Source organism: Canis aureus, chromosome 14 (assembly GCF_053574225.1).
Source record: "Canis aureus isolate CA01 chromosome 14, VMU_Caureus_v.1.0, whole genome shotgun sequence".
NCBI lineage: Eukaryota > Metazoa > Chordata > Mammalia > Carnivora > Canidae > Canis > Canis aureus.
Window position 1 is genome coordinate 4,596,173 of NC_135624.1, and position 24,378 is coordinate 4,620,550.

Consider the following 24,378-nt stretch of genomic DNA (forward strand, 5'->3'; position numbering starts at 1 on the left):
CCTCTTCCTCTCCCTCTGCTCCTCCTACCTGCTCATGTGCTGTCTCTTACTCTCTGTCTCTCTCTCTCTCAAATAAATCTTCAAAGAAAAATAAATTTATATTATGCTAAAAACTTTGTAAACTTTTTGGTCATTCACAGTTACAGGCAGTTATTATGAAAAGTTCAGAAAAAATAAGATTAAATATTACTCTAAGCTGGTTAAACTTCATTCACTTTTAAAAATAATGTTTTGTATATTTTATTTATTTAATGTTTATAATTGCCCTATAGCAAAAATTAGGTTAAGCATAGTATCTTATATCCACCAAGATGTATAAAAATTAAATAGGTGTACTACTTACTATCTTATAGCAATTTAGTAACATGAATATATTTCTTTTCATCATTACTTGAGGAATAAATGAATTCTAACTCTAATAAGTAAATACAGGGAACTTGTGGGGGAAAAGGTTATTTAATCACAAAAGGAAAAGGAATATTCATTTCTAACATGCTATTCTTTATGGCTGTATTAAAATCTACTCTAAGCCATGTACTTTGCATTTGGGCCCCTCATAAGTCTCCTTAAATCCATTCCTTTAAATGACACTAGTAAGGAGAAGGTTCATTGGGCATTTCCAAGCATTCGAACTTTGTCCACATTCACTTCATGACAGGAGACAGAACTTCTGCTTTAGTAAGTGAAACTTTGGGGTTTTTTTTTTCTTCTTTTTTCCTTCTCTGAATGGTTTTCTAATGATGAATGTTGGAATGATTTAAGTTATGCAGAACCCCACCAGTTAAGTAGTGGACATCTACCTAAAGCAGCCAAGATTTTAGCAGCTTGAAGAAGTGAAATTAATTAGTCTAGCTGTCTTTGGCTTCAGCACTATTTTGTTATAAATCATTTGGAGTGTATGCTTTGGAGAATACTCAAACCATACCACTTGTGATTGTAATTGCTTGCCTACAATTGCCAGTTTACATCTGTCTGCCCAACTAAATTGTGATCTCCCCAAGAGCAGGTTTCCATTCAAAGCCAACCTATTCTTTCTGCTATCCCTAGCAGCTGAGTATACTGCATGTTACTTAGGAGATGCTCAGTAAATATTTGTTAGTGTGAATGAATGAACAGGATTTGGCTAAAGAATTACATCATCACTTACATATGGAAATGATGTTAGTAGTTTGAAGTATAAAATGCCAGATGTATATGAAATGGTAAAAAAAAAAAAATTAATGTTTGTGTTGTTTGTTTCCCTGTAACTAGTGCATGGCCCAGTGCACAGCAGGACCTCATAAATGTTTATTAAATTAATCCATTAAACTATGTTGAATGGTTGTGCTCTCCATCTCTGCTATTCTCATTAACATATGAACTTGAGTCCCAGGAGAATTCATCAACATAGTAAAGGTCAAATAAGTAAGAATGACAAATTATCATCTAATGGCTATCATGTATCTTTATGTATATTCAACTTTTTTTTCTCCTCCAGGAGATTTTAGTGTGTGGCCATTCCTTGGAAGTGAATATAACCACAGACCTGGACTTCTTCCTAAGTGTGGCTCAAGTTCAACTCTTACATCAGTTAATAGTAGCAAATATGATTGGACTAGAACCATCAAGCAAGGCCAAAGAGGTAACTGTTACCTGATTTTGATTAGTCTTACTGCATTTGTGCCAACTTGACATTCATAATAGGAAAACTAGAATTAAATGTTTTCTGCTAATTATTCTATATTTAATTTTATTCAAAATATGATCATATATTATTTTGAATTGGTGTTCTTTATTTTTGAAATTTGGTCTCTTTTCGTATCATATACTTTTGCAAAATGTCTGTGGCCTACCCTCAGAAAAGCCTCTATTAAAAATATGGTTTTGGTATCCTGCTGCAATTTTAAAAGTACAACACAAGAAACATGGTATAGCTTTCACTTACATACATTACAGGGTTCAGGACTCTTTTGGAAGTGAACATGCAAGAGCACTATGGGAATATCTTCAGTAAATAACTTCTAAAGTATTCATTTTCCATGCTCAGTGAAGAACAGACACAATCATAAAAGTTGAATGCCTGCCTAGAATTTTAATTTTGATCCGGTGTTCATTGGACCCAGCATTGTAACCACAAAGCATGTCAGCATGAAACAAAGGACGCTGCTTATTAGATGCTTCTCAAGATATGTTTTCTTTGCTTTTTGTTTCCATACTTCTATAATCATATCTGTACTTAAAGTATATCTCCTATAAAAACTCAAGTGAAGAAACAGTTTATCTGTGAAAAGGAAATTGGTTTTATTTTAGTCAAGAGTTATACAGAAGACTAAGTTCTATTTATAGTTCTCAGTATTTGCTGAGAGCTACTTGATGCTAGGCAATGTGCCACGCATTTTCATGTAAGTTCATTCATTGTATCTCTCAGCATATTATCACAACCACCTTGTGAGGTTGATATGGACATTTTTAACATTTTATGTTTTAGGGTCTTGGGGCTCAGAGATGGTAAGTGACCTGCCTGAAGTCACTCATACATAGCTTAAAAACAGTGGAACTGAAATTTTAATTTAAGTCTTTCAAGTCAGTGCTCTTTCCATTCTACCACAGTTTGTGGATTATAACTATTATATTAGTCTCTTAATCATCTTTATTTTTTAAAAATTATTTTAAAATGATAAAGCTTTTACCTTTTATATCTGAAGATACTAGACCATCTTTTACCACTCATGACCTCTATTTGCTCAGTATCTCTTTTTTCTTGTTTTTTTAATTGAGAGAAAGCAAGAGAGAGTGGGGGGAGGGGCTGAGGAAGATGGGGAGAGAGAGAATTTTAAGCAGACTCCACACCCAGCACAGAGCCCTACTCAGGGTTTGATCTCACAACCCTGAGATCATGACCTGAGCTGAAATCTAGAGTTGGATGCTTAACCAACTGAGCCATCCAGGTGCCCTTTGCTGTATCTTTTTTTAAAAAGGCTGTAGAGCTATGCAGTTTCTAAAATATCAATTTTTTCTAATACACATTATTGGATCCATAAGGAGGTAATTATAAGACCTGAAAATAAATAAAGCAAAAAATATTTCCCTGTGGCATTTTTGATGAAGTCCTTAAAGCAAATTGGGTTGGAAACAATATTTTACATTCCTATATTGTTTGTGCCAAGTGTATAAATCTCTTACATCAGTGAAATCTAATTCATAGGTTTCTGATGTGTTTTAGGAATATATACAACTTACCGAATTTGTTAACTCTTTACCTACTTTTGGCAATTATAAATAAAGCTTCTATAAACATTCATTTGCAGACTTTTGTGTGGATGTAAGTTTTCAGTTCCTTTGGGTAAATGCAAAGGAGTGTAATTCCTGGATCATATGGTCAGAATATGTTTAGTTATGTAAGAAACCACCAAACTGTCTTCCAAAGTAGTTTGTACCATTTTGCGCTCCCACCAGCACTGAACGAGACAGTTCCTGTTGCTGCACGATCTTAGCAGCATTTGGTGTTTTCAGTGGTCTAGATTTTGGGCATTTTATTAGGTGTGTAATGGTATCTCTTATTGTTTTAATATGCATCTCCCTGATCATATATGAAATGGAACATCTTTTCCTATGCATATGCTTATCTTCCATCTGCAAATCTTCTTTGGTGAGGTGTCTGTAAAAGTCTTTGGCTCATTTTTTAATTGGTTTGTTTTCTTACTGCTGAGTTTTAAGAGTTTCTTTGTATATTTTGGATAACAGTCCTTTATCAGATGTGACTTTTGCAAATATTTTCTCCTAGTTTATGGATTGTTTTCTATCCTTGAATACTTGATGCTATCTTTCACAGAACAGAAGTTTCTAATTTTAATTATTTCTTTCATGGATCATGTCTTTGGTGTTTTATCTAACAGGCATCACCATACCCAAGATCATCTAGGTTTTTCTCTTATGTTCTCTTCTAAAAGTTTTATAGTGTGTGTTTTACATTTAAGTCTAATGTCCATTTTGAGTTCATTTTTCTGAAGGGGGTTTGGTCTGTATGTAAATTAATTATTTTGCATGGGAATGTCTAGTTATTCCAGCTCCATTTGTTGAAGAGATTGCCTTTGCTCCACGTATTCCCTTTGCTTCTTTGTCAAAGATCATTTGACTGAATTCATGAGGGTCTATTTCTGGGCTATTTATTGTGTTCTATTGACCTATTTGTCCATTCTTTCACCAATACCACACTGTCTTGATTACTTTAATTTCATAGTAAGTCTAAAGGTAGGGTAGTGTTAGTCCACCAACTTTGTTCTTCTCTTCATTATTATATAAGCTGTTATGGCTCTTTTGCCTCTGTAAACCTTTAGAATCAGTTTGCCAATAGCCATTAAATAAATTACTGGATGTCTGTGTGTGTGTGTGTGTGTGTGTGTGTGTGTGTGTGTTTTTAAGATTTTATTTATTTATTCATGAGACAGAGAGAGAGAAAGAGAGAGGCACAGACACAGGCAGAAGGAGAAGCAGGCTCCATTCCATGCAGGGAGCCTGACGTGGGACTCGATCCCGGGTCCCCAGGACCACACCTTGGACTGAAGGCGGTGCTAAACCGCTGAGCCACCCAAGCTGCCCAAATTACTGGAATTTTCATTGGGATACATTGAATCTATAGATCAAGCTGAGAGATGACATCTTGACAATATTGATTTTTCTTATCTGTGAACACGGAATATCTCTCCACTTACTTAGCTCCTTGATTCTGTTCGTCTGAGTTTTACAGTTTTTCTTATATAGATCTTGTATATATTTTGTTAGATTTATATCTAAGAATTTCATTTTTTGGTATGTTAATATAAATGCTATTGTGTTTTTAATTTCAAATTCTACTTGTTCATTGTTAATATATAGAAATGTAATATAATTGACTTTTGTGTTATCACTTATTCATTTGAAGGGTTTTTATGTTGATTCTTTCAGATTTTCTATTATAGACAGCCCTGCCATCTGTAAACAGGGACAGATCTTCTGTTCCAAACTGTAATAATTTTATTTCCTTTTCTTGCCTTGTACTAGCAAGGACTTCCTGTCTTGAAAAATAGTGATGAGAAAGGACATCCTTGCCTTCTGTCTGATCTTAGTGGGAAAATTTCAGGTTTCTCACTGCGAGTTTTTTGTAGATAATGTTTATCAACTTGAGGTCACTTCTGTCTATTCCTAGTTTACTGAGAGTTTTTATCATGAATGGGTTTAGATTTTGTCAAATGCTCTTTATATATCCATTCATATGATTTCTCATTTTAAGTGTGTTGATGTGATATGGATTACATTAATTGAGGGTTTCTTTAAGATTTTACATATTTATTTGAGGGTGAGAAAGAGAGAGCACAGTAGGGCAGAGTAGCAGAAGAAGAGAGAGAAGCAGCCTCCCCACTAAGCAGGGAGCCAGATATTGGGCTGATACTAAGACTCGGAGATCATGAACTGAGCCAAAGGCAGATGCTTAATGACTGAGCCACCCAGGTGCCCTAATTGAATTTTAAATGTTAAACAAGCCTTGCAATACTTGGAATAAATCCTACTTAGGGTAGTATATAATTCATTCTTTCTTTCTTTCTTTCTTTCTTTCTTTCTTTCTTTCTTTCTTTCTTCTTTCTTTCTTTCTTCTTTCTTTTTCTCTTTCTTTTTCTTTCTTTTTCTTTCTTTCTCTTTCTTTCTTTCTTTCCTTTCTTTCTTTTCTCCTTTCCTTTTTTCTCTTTTTCTTTTTCTTTTTCTTTTTTTTTTTCTTTCCACAGAGAAAGAGAGAGGCAGAGACATAGGCAGAGGAGAAGCAGGCTCCTTGCAGGGAGCCCGATGTGGGACCCGATCCTGGGACTCCAGGATCATGCCCTGAGCCGAAGGCAGGCACTAAACCACTGAGCCACCCAAAGATCCCTATAGGATTCTTTTTACACATTGTTGGATTATATTTGCTAGTATTTTGTTGAAGATTTTTGTGTCTTTGTTCATGAGAGATACTGGTCTATAGTTTCCTTTTCTTATGTCTTTTTCTGGTTTGGCTATTAGGCAATGCTAACCCATAGATTGAGTTAGGAAATATTTCTTCTGCTTGTGTCCTCTGAAAGAGATTGTAGAGAAGTGGTATAATCTCTTCTTAAAGGTTGCTAGAAATCATCATTAAGCCCATCTAGGCCTGATGCTTTCTTTTTTTCTTTTTTTTTTTTTTTTGATGCTTTCTTTTTTGAAAGGTTATTAATTAATTGTTGCTTCAGTTTCTCTAATAGATATAGGCCTATTCAGATCCTCGGTTTCTTCTTGTGTGAGTTTTATCTGATTGTTTTTCAAGAAATTGGTCCATTTTCTTGAAATGGTTATCAGATGTGTGTGGGCATGGACTTGTTTATAATATTCCTTTATTATTCTTTTTATTTCCATAGGATCTATAGTGATGTCCCCTCTTTCATTACTGATATTAGTAATTTGATTCCTTCCTCCCCTTTTTTTTAGTTAGCCTAACTAGAGGCTTTTATTGATTTTTGCTCTATTTCTTATTATTTCTTTACTTCTTGCTTTGATTAGTGATAATATTTCCAGACAATCTTTGACAGGCTTAATTTAAAGATTAATTTTAAAAGTTATTCAAGAATGTGGTGGATGATTTTTGTTAGTAGGGGAAACATGTACTCTCTAAACAAAGGGGAACAAAGATGGACAAACCTTTGAAAATAGAAGTGAGAAACAGTGGAATAATCTAAGGATTATTGCTAAAACCAGTATATAATATTAATCTTGATTGTTTGGACAGCTAACACACAAACTAAAGAGTACATAGCTAAAGAGAAGCAAGCACTTCAGGCAATAAAATGACCACATGATAGTTTAGGCAAATTGTCTTTCATGTTGATCAAAACTTTTCTAATGTTTTTGCTCTGAAAAATGTACTCTAGAAGAGGTGGGGCCACTGAATCAATCACTCTATTTTTGTATTCTTTGATTTTCATTTTTCCCCTTCGAGTGCTATGCCTTTCATGACTGCTGGCTCCCAGGATATTTCTTTTTTAAACTAACCGTTCTTGTTTCTCTATATATATTATGACAGTCTGAGAAAGAACATAAGAGAAATAAACATTTAATATTCAAAAAGCCAAAGTGCATCTCCTATTTACAAATTACATGTCCTTTCATACTCTGTTCTGTAATTCATCTCTATGACAACAATTGATTCTATGACAGTAGAATAACAGTCAGTAATATTTTGGGGTTTCTTACATCCTAGTTCCCTGCCATTTACTTGAGGTCAGAGCCAACCTCCTAGACAATTTCAGAGTCAAATCCAAATGTGCAATTCTAACTTTTCTCTGGAAATAAAGCTCCACTACTCATCCTTGATTTCTGGTAGAGCTTTGGTGATTTACACAATTGATTTACCCTTTAAAAACTCTTTGCTTTCTTGCAAGACCATCTTAGTCTCATAAAGGCCCAATTGTATAAAAATGGTTATTAGTAATATAATCATAACTTTCATGCAATAAGAATTAACAAGAGAGAGAGTTCAGTAACACGAACCAGTAAATATCAGGAAAGTTTTGAAAGTGAATGTGAATAAACAGAAAACTAAAAAATTTTAATTTATCCAAGTCTATCTATGGAAGAATAATACAGGCCTTTTTTATATGATAAAAGAAAACTAAATCATAAGTTTTCCTAAAGCTGTTAGTATATAGGACATTATAAGAAGTTGTTAAAAAACAAAACACACAAGAAACCCTACCTTTATATCATTTTATTTCAGTTGCTATCACACAAAAAATACAGCATGTAGAAAATTCGCATCAACTTTTATGTTAGACTGCTTTAAACTGAGATGAAAGCTGAGTAGCCTATCTGAAATATGTGAAACCATAAGCAGTATAGATAAGATACTAAAAATAGCCTGTTAACTTGAAATGGTTTATTTTTTATAATGCAGTTTTATTTTTATCAAAGTAATACATGAACAACTGTTGCTAAACTAAACATATCAAAATAGTATGAGTTTCTTAATAACCCCACCTCAACCTTTTTAACTACTTTAACTCTTCTGGTATTTATCCCCATATTTCTGTATATAATGAAAGACTACCATCTCTTGATTTACTCATTCATGTTTTACCTATTCACTTGTTATTTTCTTTTAGATGAAGATTCCATCTCTTAAACTTCTTTCCACTCTTCCATCTTCTCAATATTCTAACAGCATATTTTTAAAGTCAATACAAATTATTTTTCTTATAAAGTCTATGTAAATATTGTTCATTGCTTAGCAAAGTAGTACATTATTGTCATAGTTCCTGTGATTGTTTTTCCTAAAGTTGATCATTGCCACATTCTTTATTTGCTCAGGTTTTTAAAAAAATCTCTGCCTCTTTTCTCCATCCGAACCCCAGCTCCCACCAGTGACTCTACTGAGTGCCAGCAATTTAATTTTTCATGCTTTGCAACTTACAAAAAAATGTCACCCCCTCACCCCATCAGAATGATTTTTCCTAAGTTCTTCCTTCCTTCTCCGTTCTGGACTAGTAGTTCTCTAAACCTACTGCCACTTAACGCAAAAGAGTCAGATGAGAGAAGATTGTGATTTTGAGTTAATGTAAAGTTTAGAGAAACTATAGAGTATCAAGTAACTAATTTTTATATGAATATAAATTAGTAAAATTGCCAATATTTTTATCCCACTCTTCCAAAATACTAAGTATTTGAATTCATATATAGAAACATATTAGTACAGAAAATATTATAATAGGATATGATATATGGCTAACATAGTTTGCTTGTGTGCTTTTACAGTTTGCTATAAGACAATATAAAATGTTGGACTTTTTTGCTACGTACTGTGATTGACTAAATGCCCTATGGAATAGTGGTGGAAGTTGTTTTTTTTTATGGTATTATTACTATTTGAGCGTGGAAATAATCTTTGGAGTCATTCTTCATTTAGGAATTAAAATTCTTGCTTTTTTAGTCAATGGTGAAAAACTCTTGCAAGGTATACTTGACCAACTTGAGGATTGCTAGGAATAATTAGAACTAGGAACTTAAGAGTAAAGAAAAGGAGAAGCGACTTTAAGTGGTGGTGTAGTGACAGGTTTTTTGGAGTAGAACATTAGGCAAGATGAGGGAAATAGAGGCAAAGTATACCCTGAGAACACAGGTGAGTGGAGTTGGGTTTTGAAAGTGAAAACTGAGACTGGTGTGGGAGAAGATGTTAGTGTTCTGTCTTGCTGTAGGCATGAGTGGGAAAGCCCATCTCAGAGGTCATATATTTCTGCATTAAAAAAGGAGATCGGAATTTTGAATGTTGTGCATGTGGTGACTTCCCATTGGTGTTGCTATGCTGAGTATTTGTTTCCCTTCAGAGGCACCTGGATCGACTACTTGTAACCAAGCAATAAACACAGGTACCAATAAAATATGGATTCAAGCAGAGCCTTAAATGGACAAGAAAGCCTTGGAGGAAATACTCTAAATTTCTTAAAATCTAGACCTGGAAAAGTTATTAAGTATTTTATTACCTATCCTCTCCAAGAGAAGGACTTCTTAGGTATATTGAACTATCACACCTGTCTCAATTTTACTTAGGCCTTGTAGATATTAAAAATATCCTCATTGTCTCCTGATAAACAAGCTTATGCTTAGAAATGCATCATTGCTTCAGGGTACATACTAAACATCAAGAAAAACCATAATGTTTTTAATTTTCTAACCATGCTTATGTTTATCTCATACATATTTCTTGACCAGAAATCCAATGAATGCATTGTTTTCCTAAGGCTCTCTTAAACTGTCTTTCCTGGTCATATTTAGCAGTATTCATTGAGGGCTTACCATATACCAAATATACTGGCTACAGACTGAAAAAAGGTATGAAAAATAAGTACACTGTGATCCCTGCCCTGTAGGATTTTATAATCTGGTTGGGAAACAAAACATAGATAAATGAATTTATAACTAAGAACTCAAAGCAGTCAATGAAAAGTATTAAATGTGCTCTATGGAAAATTAGTATTATAGGAGTGATTCAGAACAGGAGATTAGGCCAGGTGGTCAGAGATCTAGCTTCACAGAGAAGTTGGAATTGAATAGGCAGAAAAGAATGACCTATTTGTTTATTCAATAAATATTGAATCTTTTCTAAATATCAAACACTACAATGGATATTACGGTGACAGCGTTAAACAAAAGATATAAAGTTTCTGCTTTGGTGTTCTAGTGCTTATATATTTCATGAGGAAGATAAGCAATGATAAATAATTAGAGCTAGATCAAGGTATATGGTTATATATATATACACACATACACACTTAGCTCGTTGCATATGTCAGATACGTTCACTTTCCATCAGCCCAAAATTAGTCATGTGGTTGCATTTAGCTGCAAGAGAGGCTGAGAAATGTAATCCTTCTACCACATGACCATGTGCCATGCTTAAAATTATTTAACTATGAAAGAAGGGGATGATGAATATTGGGATATAACTGATAGCCTTGGCCACGGAGATTTCAGGGTTACCTGGTAGCCAGAGCTAGAATATTCCTCAGAAAGCAGTTTTCTCTTCAATACTTTGAACTTAATCTCCACTAAAGCCTAAAGTTATCATAAAATGGCAAAAACAATGTTGGCTTACTAATTGCTCAGTGCTGCTATAGTGACAAGTATTGTCTTTGCCCAGCTTCTCTAACGCTCTTTACCTGATGGTAGAACTTCCTTTCTTTTGGCTAAACAACATTCTCCTATGTGGTTTTGATAGGGATTCTCATTCCAGAGTAGATATGAGACACAGGCCTGGTCAATCATTGTACTCCATCCCCCTGTCAGTCATTAGCCCAGATATGGACACACTATTTAGACCAGGAGAGTGTTTTCTGTGAATACACTGAGAAGGATAAACTCTCTTTCCTATGGATTAAGTCCGGATGTTATCAAGTATATTGGAGCTTTGTTTGACCATGCTTCTCTATTCTCCTTCACCACTATCACATGAAGAAAACCTGTGTTTTTAAAAATGAAAGGAGTTGAATTCACAGAAACCAGGGAAGCTGAAAGATGGAGAGAAAAAGTCTTTGACATCATCTGACATCCTTTGACACAGTTTAGCCAATGAGATACAAAGAGAAGTGTCCAAGAGATTTCTGGGAAAGTCTTTAGCTTCTTACTTTTCACCTTCTTGGAATAACGACAATGGAAGTGACCAGCTACTTGTGACCATTAGGCAAAACATGGTGACAAACATGATGACAAAAACCACATACTAAGGATAGCAAAATAGATAGAAAATGATCCTGAGATGCATGTGACATCATGAAGCCACTACCACCAGCACTGGACTTTAAGATTTAATGTGAAGAAAATAAACATAAATTAATCCAGTAATATTTGTTTTTTTATTACATAAGGACAAACAAAAGCTTCACTGATACACTGTTTCAGTAATTCTAAGATAGAGATAATAAAGCCCAGACAAAGTGCTGAGCACACAGTACAATTTGCTGAAAAATGTTAGCAATGAGTTGGCAAATGGATTCCTTAATTCCTAGGAATTCCTATTTCTGTTCATAGAGAAAAGATAGATGTATGCAATATACACATCAAAAGAACTGGAAAATATTGGTGATTCACTGAATGCTTAATGGAGACAGGTTGGGTACATACATATTGTGGAAGGCTCCGTATACTAGACTGAAATGTTTTAAGTAGGTAAGCAATAGAGAGGAGTTGAAGTTAGTTGAAGTATATAATAACTTAAACAGATGTGCTTCTAAGCTCAGATCCATTTTAGACTGAACCTCTCAGGTTTTCCTCACATATAGGTAGTTCAAACATACATAACCATAGCTACATCTTTCTGGATTCTACTATAATATAATGTATTCTAATACAGTATCAGTATCTATATTTCGGTTAGGATTTGAAACAGCTGTAACATATATTATATGGGTTATATATTGGACCCATAGTTTCCAGGAGCTACAGTTATTCTTAAAAAAGAAAACAATGCGCACACTTTAAAAACTGATAAAACAGAAGGATGAGAAGGCTAAGATTGCCCTGGGTTTGGCTGCAGTAATTACTCTGTTACTCCTGGCTAGCAAGTAATCATCTTATTAAGCCTACTTACAGAAATAGTATATATAAGGAGTAACACATGCTCATTTTCAAATCAGTGTTTTAGAGTAAATAAAATTTTTTATGACAAAATAAAAACCATATTTTTAGGGGTAAAGAATAGAACCACATCACTGGGGATCTGAAGGTGGGGTTCTTTGATCCATACACTCCATATCCTGAAGAATAATGTAGACAATTATAACACTAATTGAGCATTTCTTCCTTTGCCCTCTCTCCTTCCTCCTCCACTTAACCACTTGGTTTTAGCCACTTCCTTAGATCTCCTTTCCTTTTAGTCTCTGGTAATGACTTACTTGGTAATCCATCCTGTGCATGCTTGGTACCTGCTCTGACACTCTCTTTGGTAGCTAAAAATTATGTTCTTCAAGGAAAATCTCATTTACAAAAAGAAATTTAATTTAGCCATCTGAAAATACACAGAACTTAGTGTGTCTTCGATATTTCTAAAGTAATAAATATTTCCACTAAAGTAAAGTTTCTATTTCTCCAGACTCTTTATTATTTATTGTACTTGGCTTGTCTACAACTATCTAAAGAATAAACAACTACATAAAGCACCATATCTGTCTATGAAGCATGATAAAATTACATTACAAAAAAATAGTGTTACGGTCAAGCTGATCAGAACAGGTAAAACCCCCTGAGCTATATCTTCATCCTCAATTAGAATGCTAGTCCTTCTCATCTATTCTTTTATGTTCATGTTTTTTCCTGTCTGTACTAAGTTCTAGGTCTTTTCTTTGACCTTGAATCTTATCTCTTTAATAACTGCTCATTTCTCAGATTTTAAAAAAATTTCCAGTGCTTTTTTTTAATGCCTTATTCCTCATGACCTACAAAAATACTTGTATATCAGTAGGAACAGTCTAGAAACACTGTAGTAAAATAGTTCGTAACTGATTCATTATTACCTTTCTGAACAAAAATATGATAAATGAGCTAGCTGTTCAAAATAACTGAAGGTCCATGGTTTTCTGGGTTTTCTATATGACAGTTCTAATAAGCAAACTTCTGGGATTTCAGTTACTATTACATAAAAGAACCAACTTTTTAAAAATATTAACATCAGAGCCATGGGAATGTATATAACTCTCATCTGAGATTTCATACATTTTTAAATTGCTTATTTCTAAAACTTTGGCTCTTCATCAAAGGTTTTCTGTAGCAAATGACTAAAAATCCTCTCACAGAGTATAGAGGTATATAAAATAAACACCAAAGCCCAAACCCAATAATCTTTCTTCTATATTTTTTAAGATTCCTAGACTTCAGCAAATGTGCTATGTCCCATCTTTCTTTCTACAAATTGGTCCATTCAGTAATACACATTTGGAAGACACAAAAGGATACTTAGGACATGGAATATTCTATATTTTGATTGTGGTGGTTACACAACTGTATGCATTAGTTAAAGACCATCCCCCCTATATGTTTCTAACGAGTAAATTTTATTATTTACAAATTACACTCTGGTAAACCTGGCTTTCTTTTTTTTAATTTTTATTTATTTATGATAGTCACAGAGAGAGAGAGAGAGAGAGAGGCAGAGACACAGGCAGAGGGAGAAGCAGGCTCCATGCACCGGGAGCCCGACGCGGGATTCGATCCCGGGTCTCCAGGATCGCGCCTTGGGCCAAAGGCAGGTGCTAAACCGCTGCGCCACCCAGGGATCCCTAAACCTGGCTTTTAAAAAAAGTTTCGCCCATTTGGAAAACATAAAGTCCACTATTAACAGTGATTTCCATTAATGTCAGAATGTTACTGAGGTGGCTACCCAGAATCCATAGTACCAGCTAACACTTATTAGATACTGATTATGTGCCAGATGGTCTCAGTGGTTTATATAGCTTAACTCCTTTAGTCCTAACAATAACCCCCTGAATTGAGGGCTTTGTCTCAGATTGTACAGATATGGAAACTGAGTCTCAAAGAAGTCACATCTCAGAATACTACTCAGACATAAAAAGAAAAAAAAAAGAAAAGAAAGAAATCTTGCCATTTGCAATGACGTGGATGGAACTAGAAGATACTATGTTTAGTGAAATAGGTCAATCAGAGGAAAACAGTTATCATATGATCTCACTCATATGTGAAATTTAAGAAACAAAATAGAGGGTCATAGAAGAAAAGAGGAAAAAATAAAACGAGACAAAATCAGAAAGGGAGATAAACCATAAGAGACTCTTAATCATAGGAAACAAACCAAGGGTTGCTGGAGGGAGAGGAGGTGGAAGAGTGGGGTAACTGGATGATGGACATTAAGGAGGGCATGTGATGTAATGAGTACTTGGTATTATATAAGATGATGAATCACTGACCTCTACCTCTGAAACTAATAATACATTTTATGTTAATTAGTTGAATTTACATTAAAACAAAAGTCACATCATTTGCCCAAGGTTATATAGCTGAATAAGTATCCAATCCCAGGTATTTGCCCCACTCCCTACTCTGAGAATGTATTGGTTAGAGGTGCTGTTAGAGGTCATTCAGTGTCTTAACTGATTTTTATGTGGGTGTTTTTAAAGAATTAAGCAAAGTCTAGTTTATAGACGACTTTAACTGTTCTTATATAAAATTTACATTTTATTGTATTGCATGGTAAGCTATTGAAGGATCTAAAGCAGCATGACATTATCAAGTTCACATTTGGAATAGTGATAGATGGATTAGATAGGGAGATCACTGGAAGCCATAGTAGTAATCCAGATGATGAGAGGCTGAATTGAGCACTGATTTAGGGAAGAAGAGGGAAAAAAAACAGGAATGGGCATTCTCTGCATTTGCTTGAAAAGGTGTATATAAGGAGGAAAGCCCTAGGAAGAAAGGTCATAAGTAATTCACTATTATCTTCCCTGAGTAAAAATAGAATAAATGAACTGATTAATCTCAGTACATGTGTTAATGGAAAGATGGTGCTCTAGGTCATTCTTTCTCCAGCTGTTCTCAGTTAGATAACAAAGGGCAATGACTCTTCAGCTACATGTTTGCTTATAGGTATCAGTTAGTCCTAAATTCAGAGGCCACAGATGGGGATTCTCTTGCACTTTATACCTTCTTGAATTCTTGACCAGCTCTGTATTTCATTGATGCCTCCAAAAAAAAAAGTTGCAGTGAACTATTGTCTCCTTTTAAAGACTCAAGAAATGGTTATTATTTAGTTGTTTATTGGTTTTATTTCTAAATACAGAAAAGACAAGGATGTTTAAATGTCAATGGTCAGGATTCGGTTGGAAGGGAGGTTGAAATATATTGAGATGAGAAGGAGAAAGCAACAGTGTACCATTCCTAAAATAATGAGAAAATAATTTCCTAAAAATAAAAGCAAGAGGGGTTGATGTTAGGAAGAAGTATACTTCTTCTAATAGAACAAAAGGAGAGAAAGAGAGCATGGTCTCAGATGTAAGTAGATATAAATAAATTCAACAGTTTAGTAGTAGGAAGTTGAAGCAGTGCCTATTTGATTATTCTTTACTCCAGAAATAAGATGTAAGATACCTATTAAGAAATGGTACGGGGCTTAGAGATGGAAGGCAGGAATCTGCTTATTTTATTTAATTTTTTTTTTACCTAGTAAATATAGATTGAAATCTATATAGATGCATACAAATATTGGTAAAATTTAAAGATTGCTAAAAATTAAGACCAGAGGAACAACAACACAGCGTAATTTCAGGCCACAAGGCCTGAATCTCAGATTTGACTGTTGACTTCCTGGCAGACAAAAGAAAATGAAGACTCAGATACTAATAAATTTATTTAAAGGTTTCTGATTTTTAGAATGTATACGTCATTTTAAGACACATTTCTTGGGACTCCTGGGTGGCTCAGCGGTTGAGCATCTGCCTTTGGCTCAGGTCATGATCCAGGGGCCCAGGGATCAAGTCCCACATTGGGCTCCCTATGGGGAGCCTGCTTCTTCTTCTGTGTGTGTCTCTGCCTCTCTCTGTGTTTCTCATGAATAAGTAAATAAAATCTTTAAAACAAAATAAAATGCATTTCTTATTTTAGAATAGTTTTAGATTTACAGAGAAGTTGTAAAAATAGTATGGAGAGTTCTTAAATACCCTGCATCCATTTTCCCTGTTATTAACATCTTAAATTTGTATGTATGGTACATTTGTCACAACTAACGAACTAATGTTGATATAACTATTAACTAAAGTTTGTGCTTTGTTCAGATTTCCTCAGTTTTCTAAGAAAATTTTATGAACGTTTTCTGTTTGAGGATCCCATTAATGATACCATGTTACACTTATTGTTATATCTTCATAGGCTCCTCTAGACTATGACACTTTCTCATATTTTCCTTGCTTTTGATTACCTTAACAGTTTTGAGGAGTACTGGTCAGGTATATTTAGAATTTCATTTAATTCGAATTTGTCTGATCCTGGGGAAGGGGTAGTATCAACATAAATCACTTGGAATTGTTCTATACAAGAGTTTTCTATTCTTCATTTAGAATATAGGATATGTATTATAAATATAATAAATGTGCCTTTCCCATATAATAGTTGTATTAATTGATATTAATAGTATCAATTAATAGTATGAATAGTATACTATTTACAATAGTATAAATAGTATAAATTACAATTACAGTTAATCCCTTATATGCCAGCCATTTCCTTAGTCCCTCAGAGCTCTAGTATCTTCATCTACACAATGAGAGGTTAAGATTTGGACTGTGCTAGTTGGCTTTCACCTTCCTTTCACTGGTATGTTTGATGACCTGAGGGAAAGCCCAAGACTGACCTCCAGTGGTAATCTGTGCTGCTCCAAGAAATAAATACTTGTTTGTTGCCTTGAGATAAGTTGACACAACCAGGTAGTTAAGAAAAAGTAACCCTTACAGCAAGTCAGTTTCTAATTTATTTATTTATTGATAGTTAATGACAAATTTCAATTTCTCGATAATATGACTAGAGAAATTTCTTTCTAGAAATGACCAAAAATATCTTTTTTCTGTTCTGAAATTTGAACCATTTGGGGAGAAATGAAAACTCTCATCATTGTATACATAACTCTAATTCTGGATATAATCATTCCATAAATGTCTCTTATACTTAGATGATTTACTCCCAGTAATTTAGTAGATGTTGTTAGTACTCTTAAAATATTTTCTGAAAAAAAAATATTTTCTGATGTTGAGGGGATCCCTGGGTGGCTCAGTGGTTTAGCACCTGCCTCTGGCCCAAGGCGTGATCCTGGAGTCCCCAGATCGAGTCCCACATCAGGCTCCCTGCATGGAGCCTGCTTCTACCTCTGCCTGTGTCTCTGTCTCTGTCTCTGTCTCTCTCTCTCTCTGTATCTCTCATGAATAAATAAAATCTTTAAAAATATATATTTTTTTCTGATGTTGACTTCTCATTTTTCTCATTTTTTCCTGAGGTTTCTCTCCTCATGGGACCATACTCATATAAATTCTGAGGTATCTCCCCCCCCAATAGTATCAGAAGATATTTGAGAATCTTTGGAAGTGGGGTGTATCCCTATGGGGGAAATTCCTCTAATATTGTTAGCATTTTCCAGGAGTGGATATATGTTTTCTGGGATCTGAAATTGGTCCTTTTTAAAAATACAAACTATATATATAAAATAACCAAGGCTCAGGGTCTTGTAAAATGTCCTTGCAAGCCAAGAGGCCTTGAAGCTGAAATTTCATATTAAGTCTATGGTAAATCTCCCTCACACAGTCTTGAGTGAAAATTGACATTACCACTGTACCAGTTTTTTATTGCTGCCTGTGTAGAAGTCTCTTGCATTCCATGGCTCTTGCTCTCCTTCCATCTTCAGGGCAATGGCAGGTCAAGTCCTTTTTAGATGGGATCTTTGTGACCTTTTGTCTTGCATCTCTCTCTAACCATAGCAAACACGTTCTTAGCTTTTTAGGACTTGTGATTAGATCAGGCTCAAAGTCCCTTTTGCCACGTAAGCTAACATGTTCACAGGTTCTGGGAACTAATATGTGGACATCCTCAGGAGAATAGTTTTCTGCATAACATACTACATGAGGTTAGGATTTCTGTCTTCTTTTCACTTGATAGTAATGACCAGCAACTTAATCTTACTGACTCAAAAAGCCAGCAGTGAGCTACCAAACTCAGACAAATCTAGGCATCTCCAGAGTCAGACAACACAACATAAAGCGTAAATGTATCTGTTGGGAGATGACATGATACAGAGAAAAGTGTTAGAAATTGTTTACTGTGTATCCAATTTGAATTTGAAAGTTAGTGTTTTGCTATTGTAGCAATTTGTCCCTGACTTAAAATAACAGTTTTTAGGAAATTATATTGTCCAAAAAAAATGATTGTCTTGATTTTTTAGAAATCTCTTTAATGTTTGCCTTAATGAAAGACTGGTAGATTCTTCTATCTGTTTCTGTATTCAATCTGTTATGTTATTTTGATTAAAATGTAGGAAGAAAAATCCAGCCTCACACAGATACGGAGTCAGACAGGGAGTATTTTAGTAACCTTTAGGATCATTGTGTATCTTCTTTATTGCTTTTTTTCTTTTTTTTTCTTTATTGTTATTACAATAAAACTTGAGATATGGTAGTCTCTCTTTTTACCTACTTTATTGACTTTCTATTTTTTAACAGTTTTTTTTTAGATATAATCCACATACCATACAATTAACCCATTGTAAGTGTGCAGTTCTATGGTTCTTAATATATTCAGAGTTGTGCTGCCATCACCACAATTTTAGAACATTTTAGTCACCCCCAAAATGAAACCCTGCATCCCTTAACCATGATCCAACTCTCTCACCCTCTCCAGCCCAGGCAACCACTAATCTACTTTCTTTCTCATGGATTTATCAATTTTGGACATTTCATATACATAGAATCATATTATATGTGATTTTTTATGACTAGCTCCTTTTATTTCACACAATGTCGGTATCAATGTTTTCTTTTTATTAGATGCTTCATTTCTTTTTATTGCTAGATAATATTTCATTGTATAGATGTATACCACATTTTTTAGTCCATTATTCAATCGACAGACCTTTGGTAAATTTCCTTTTTTGGCTATTAATATTGCTGCTATAAACATTCACAAGCATATCTTATATATATATATATGTATTTTCATTTGACTTGAGAATATACCTGTAAGTGGAATTGCTGGATCATATTGTAACTCTGTTTAATTGTGGCAGTTTCTTAAAAGATTAGCTACATATGAAATGTGAAACCATAACAATGGACTTGTAATTGATTTCTAGTGACTTCCATGCATGATTGGGTAACATTATTCATTCGGAAAAACTTGTTTAGTTAGTTATGCAGATCTTCCAAAAGTTAACACAGTTTATTACATGACCTCAAAATTCACATTTGTTGATATTACCAGTTATCTCATTAGAAATGTCTAAATACCAGGAAACTCAGGTTCATGCTAGCAGATACAAGTTTTCCATAATACTAATTTTTGCTTGATAGTTTAAATAGTCAGAATTTGATATTTCACAAATATTTTCGCTAAAGTGAATACAATAGATAGTATTTATTGGCAATGATAAAAAAACTATAGTTTTGTCAATCAGTTTCAAATAAAAAGGTGTTTTCATAAATCAGCTAATAGAGCTTGCCGTTCAGTTGCACATCTGCTTTCCCTCAAGACAGCTGTCCTTTGGTATGTAGCAGCAGCACGTTATGCATACTTCCCATTTCATCCCAGTGAATACTAAAAACAAATCTATTCATTGGTTAGAACTTAATAAATAATTTTTGCTGTTTAATCAAGAACATTTTTACATGAAACTGTTATTCAGTTCATTTTGTACTATAATTGTATAGTGGAGAACTAGTTCATTTTGCTACTGCTGCCTCTGTTCTTGGTAAGGCACTCACCATTGCTTTTGTACTATGTCAACATAGCAGAAAAGATACTGTGTCTTAATGTTATTACAAAATTAGTTTTGACTTTATGGATTCTTTGATAGGGTTTCAGGAACCTCGAAGAGTCTGTAAACCACACTTTGAGAACTGCTGCTGAAACATTGAACTTTTTGTCTCTGTTTCTCATTCTCAAAAAAAAATTTCCAGAAATGTTAAGATTAATGAAAAGTCATATGTCATTTTGAGTAGAAACAAATTTTTGATATTTTGGAATATGCTATCTTTTTCTTTTTCTATCAAAACTACACTCAACAGTTCCCTAATCTAAACAATTCAGAAAGTAAATAATCTCCACTCTCATTTTAAAATGAGATAACATTGAAAATCACTTTTTATTTATTTGTCTAAGGTTGGCCAGTTAGCATGCTGTACGTTTTAAGTTGAAACTCAGACATTCTCATTCATAACTCCAGTGCTTTAGCTTTTTTCTACTTTACTAGAAGATCTATGTAAAACATCATGAAGTATAGGCTTAAATGGCCTCATTTGTCTTATTGAATAATCTTCATATAATCATCTTTCAGGCTTTAAAGGTGATCATATTAATACTCCTAGAAGTGGACTGGGGAAAATAGGTGATGGTGGTCAAAGGGTACCAGTTTTTAGTTATCAGATGAATAAGTTCTAGATATCTCATGTACAGTATGATGAACTATAGTTAACAATATTGTATACTTGAAAGTTGCTAGGAGAGTAGATCTTAAATGTTCTCACTATACACAAAAATAATGATGACTGTATGAGGTGATAGATTTCCTAACTAACCTTATTGTGGTAATCTTTTCACAATATATATTTGTATCAAATCATCATATTGTACACCTTAAACTTACACTGTTGTCTGTCAGTTATAGTTTAAGAAAGCTGGAAGAATATTCTTAGATTAGAAATTAGATACGAATCATGCTGATATCCTAACATTCTCAAGCTAAATTCCTCTAAGCAGTGTTCTATAGGAAATGAGTTGATTTAAGCAGGTTAAAGAAATATGTAAGAATGAAATATAAGTGTGGATTTATTCCTGGGCTCTCTATTCTGTTCCATTGATCTATGTGTCTGTTTTTGTGCCAATACTATACTGTTTTGATTACTGTAGCTTTGTTATGTAGCTTGAAATATGGGATTGTAATATTTCCAGTTTTGTTCTTTTTTTTCAAGATTGCTTTGGCTATTTGGGGTCTTTTGTGGTTCCAAATTTTAGGTTTATTTATTCTAAATAAAATACTGATAGTATTTTGATAGATTCAATTTTACATTGAATCTCTAGGTTGCTTTGGGTAGTGTGAACATTTTAATAATATAACTTCTTCTGATCCATGAGCATGGTATATCTTTCCGTGTGTTTGTGTTGTATTCAGTTTCTTTCATCAGAGTACAGGTCTTTTAGCTCCTTGGTTAAGTTTATTCCTAGGTATTTTATTCTTTTGATGCAATTGCAATGGGATTGTTTTCTTAATTTCTTTTTCTGCTACTTTGTCATTAGTGTGTAGAAACACAATGGATTTCTTTATATTAATTTTGTGCCCTGCAACTTTACCAAATTCATTTATTAGGTCTAATAATATTTTTGGTGGAGTCTCTAGGGTTTTCTATATATAGTATCATGTCATCTGCAAATAATGACAGTTTTAATTCTAATAGTGTTGTATGGTGACAAATGGTAGTTACACTTGTGGCAATAGCATAATATAAAAAGTTGCTCAGTCACTAAGTCGTTCATCTGAAAGTAAATAACATTGTATGTCTACTATAGTTCAATAAAAACAATTTTTAATTTTAAAAAATGAGATATCATTACTTATAAAACTTCTTATTGCTGTAAATATACATGACTTTTGCAATAAGCTGAATTAATTAGTTATATAAAAATTTATAATTTTTATTTTATTTTTATTATTTTTGTCAGTGCTTTTTTTGTGATGTAGTTTTTGGCAGAAATGATACTATTGGAAAGACTTTCAAAGTACAGATTTATGTGTCCTAAAATTCACATGTTATCAGCAGTGGTGATGATGATGATGATGATGATGAGAGCAATTAGGTAGTATGCATTATCTCATTTAGTTCTCAGATAGCTATGTTGGTTAGATACAGATAGTACTAAGTATAAATAAACAAAAAACTCCACAGCTTTGGGTTTGGTAATTGCTGGCATAGATTTACTTGTCACAGGGTGAATTCACTACCTTAAAACAGCTTTTTCACTCTAAGTGGACTTTTAAGGAGTACTCTTTTTAAGAGCAGGAATTATTTTGTGGTAGATGTTTTGCCTTTTATTTTTTAAATCTGTTCTTTAGCATAATCTGACTTTAGTTTCTATTTTAACACTAGTAAAATGAACTGGAAAGTTTCTATAAACTAAAAAAAATTTTTTTCTAGAAATAATGTTCTCATAGAATGGATATGATTTAATTTTTCCAAAAAACAAATATGGATGGAGAAGAAATAACATGTGATGTGTAAGAATTGTAGAAGTCTATATCTGAAGACTCAAAATGGTAAAGATAGTGATAATGATGACAGTCATTTTTGTATATTATTAGCTAAGTATGATAAGTACTGTATGAGCATTATCTCAGTTAATTTTCCCAAGACTATATAATTGGTGAGTGATGAAGCCAGGATTCCAGCCCAAATTATATGTCTAAAGTACTTGCTACCTTTGCCACTGGGCTAACAATCTGAATTCCTGATGCTGACTTTAGGGCCTGTTTCTTAACTTCTTCAATCTTCAATTTCCTCATCTATAAAATGGGAATAAGAGTAGGAGTTCTTAGCTTTTCATAAGTTTTTGAGGGTCACAAAATGTTTTGAGTCTTTGGGGAGCTTTGAGGATAAATGAGAAAGCAAAGTGCTCAGCAAAATTCTTTGCACACAGAAGTGGTCTGTAAATGATAATGCCTATAATTGTAAGAAACTTTATTTCATTATTATTATTGCTATAGACATTGTCATTCACTGAGCACTTTTGTGTGTAAAAAATTTTGCTGAGCACTTTGCTTTCTCCATGAAGTCTCTTACTGCCACATGATCCCTTACCACTGTGCCATATTATTAAATATCCTCTTGACTCCTTCTGTCTCATTTTAGCCAGTCCAATATGCAAAGCAGCCAGGAATAATTATCCGAAAGTTTATCTAGGGTCATAGCACTCCTTTCTTCAAAAACCTTCAGTTCTTTCCCTTTGCCTGTTGAATTAAGTAAGACCTCAGTCTAAAACTAAAGGCTCTAACTTATCTCTCCTGTTTTATCGTTCCTACACAGAAATCTGCGTAGTTTTCATCTGGGTGGGGATACAGTTGTTTGGAAAGACTTTAGGTTGTCAAGGTTACTGAGGATCCACAGTCTGCATTTGTTGTACTTCCTGCTCCCTGAACATATGCATGATTTTCCTGTCATCTTTCCTTTGTCCTGCTATTTGAATTTTTCTACCATTCCCCTGAACCCGTGGCTTTTGCCATCTTATCTAGACTTCAAGGCCAAGCTTAAATATGACTTATACTCCCAGATTCCTCCAGTTTCTACTTGAACCACTCTTAGACTTTTTTAATGTTTACTTCTTAAATCTTTACTCTTTATACCTGTTGGTAATTATTTTTAGTGAAGAAGGCATTTACTCCCCTGCTATCTTTTTTGAAGGAAGACTCAGAGTCTGATTCATCTTTGAATGTCCCAAAATGTACAGCACTGTGTGTTACACCTTGCCTTTATTTCTGAAGGATAGAGACCGAATCTTAAATTTTTTGGTAATAGACATGACCTCATTTAGCTCATCAGCATTGCTGGTGCCTCACATAGTGCCAGGCCAATAAGAGGTGATAAATTCATGTTTTCTAAATCAATGTTTTCATCTTAATAGACTGGAAGTTGTCTTTTTTTTTTTTAAAGATTTTATTTATTTATTCATGAGAGACACAGAGTGAGAGAGAGAGGCAGAGACACAGGCAGAGAGAGAAGCAGGCTTCATGCAGGGAGCCCGACGCGGGACTCGATCCCAGGTCTCCAGGATCAAGCCCTAGGTTGAAGGTGGCGCTAAAATGCTGAGCCACCCAGATGTCCTTTGACTGGAAGTTTTTTGAGACACATACAGCAGTATTTATTTTTTGTTTACTTGTTTACATTCTTATTCACCTAGCCACTCACTCATCACCTGCTTCATTCAATAGGACTGAAAATGCTATCAGAAGCAGCATCCTTACTTCACTCTACATACCAAGCAGTAGACAGCATAATTCTTTTTATGTACCAAGTACTTAAGATGTCTTATTAATATGGACTGGTTGGTAGCCTGGAGCATAAGTAAAAAGTGTATACATCTTCATGCCTTCATACTATTCGGTGGTAACGAATCATAGAT

General features: G+C 34.0%; 1 protein-coding gene across 11 annotated transcripts in view; it reads left to right on the forward strand.

Moving 5' to 3' along the window:
* Nucleotides 1–24,378, forward strand: part of VPS13B (vacuolar protein sorting 13 homolog B) — a 718,401-nt gene that overhangs the window by 459,160 nt on the left and 234,863 nt on the right. For all 11 annotated transcript variants that reach the window (XM_077846720.1, XM_077846711.1, XM_077846713.1 and 8 more), the window contains one exon: nt 1,478–1,621. In XM_077846720.1, the coding sequence (XP_077702846.1) occupies nt 1,478–1,621 (144 nt within the window). The remainder of the gene's footprint in view (nt 1–1,477; nt 1,622–24,378) is intronic.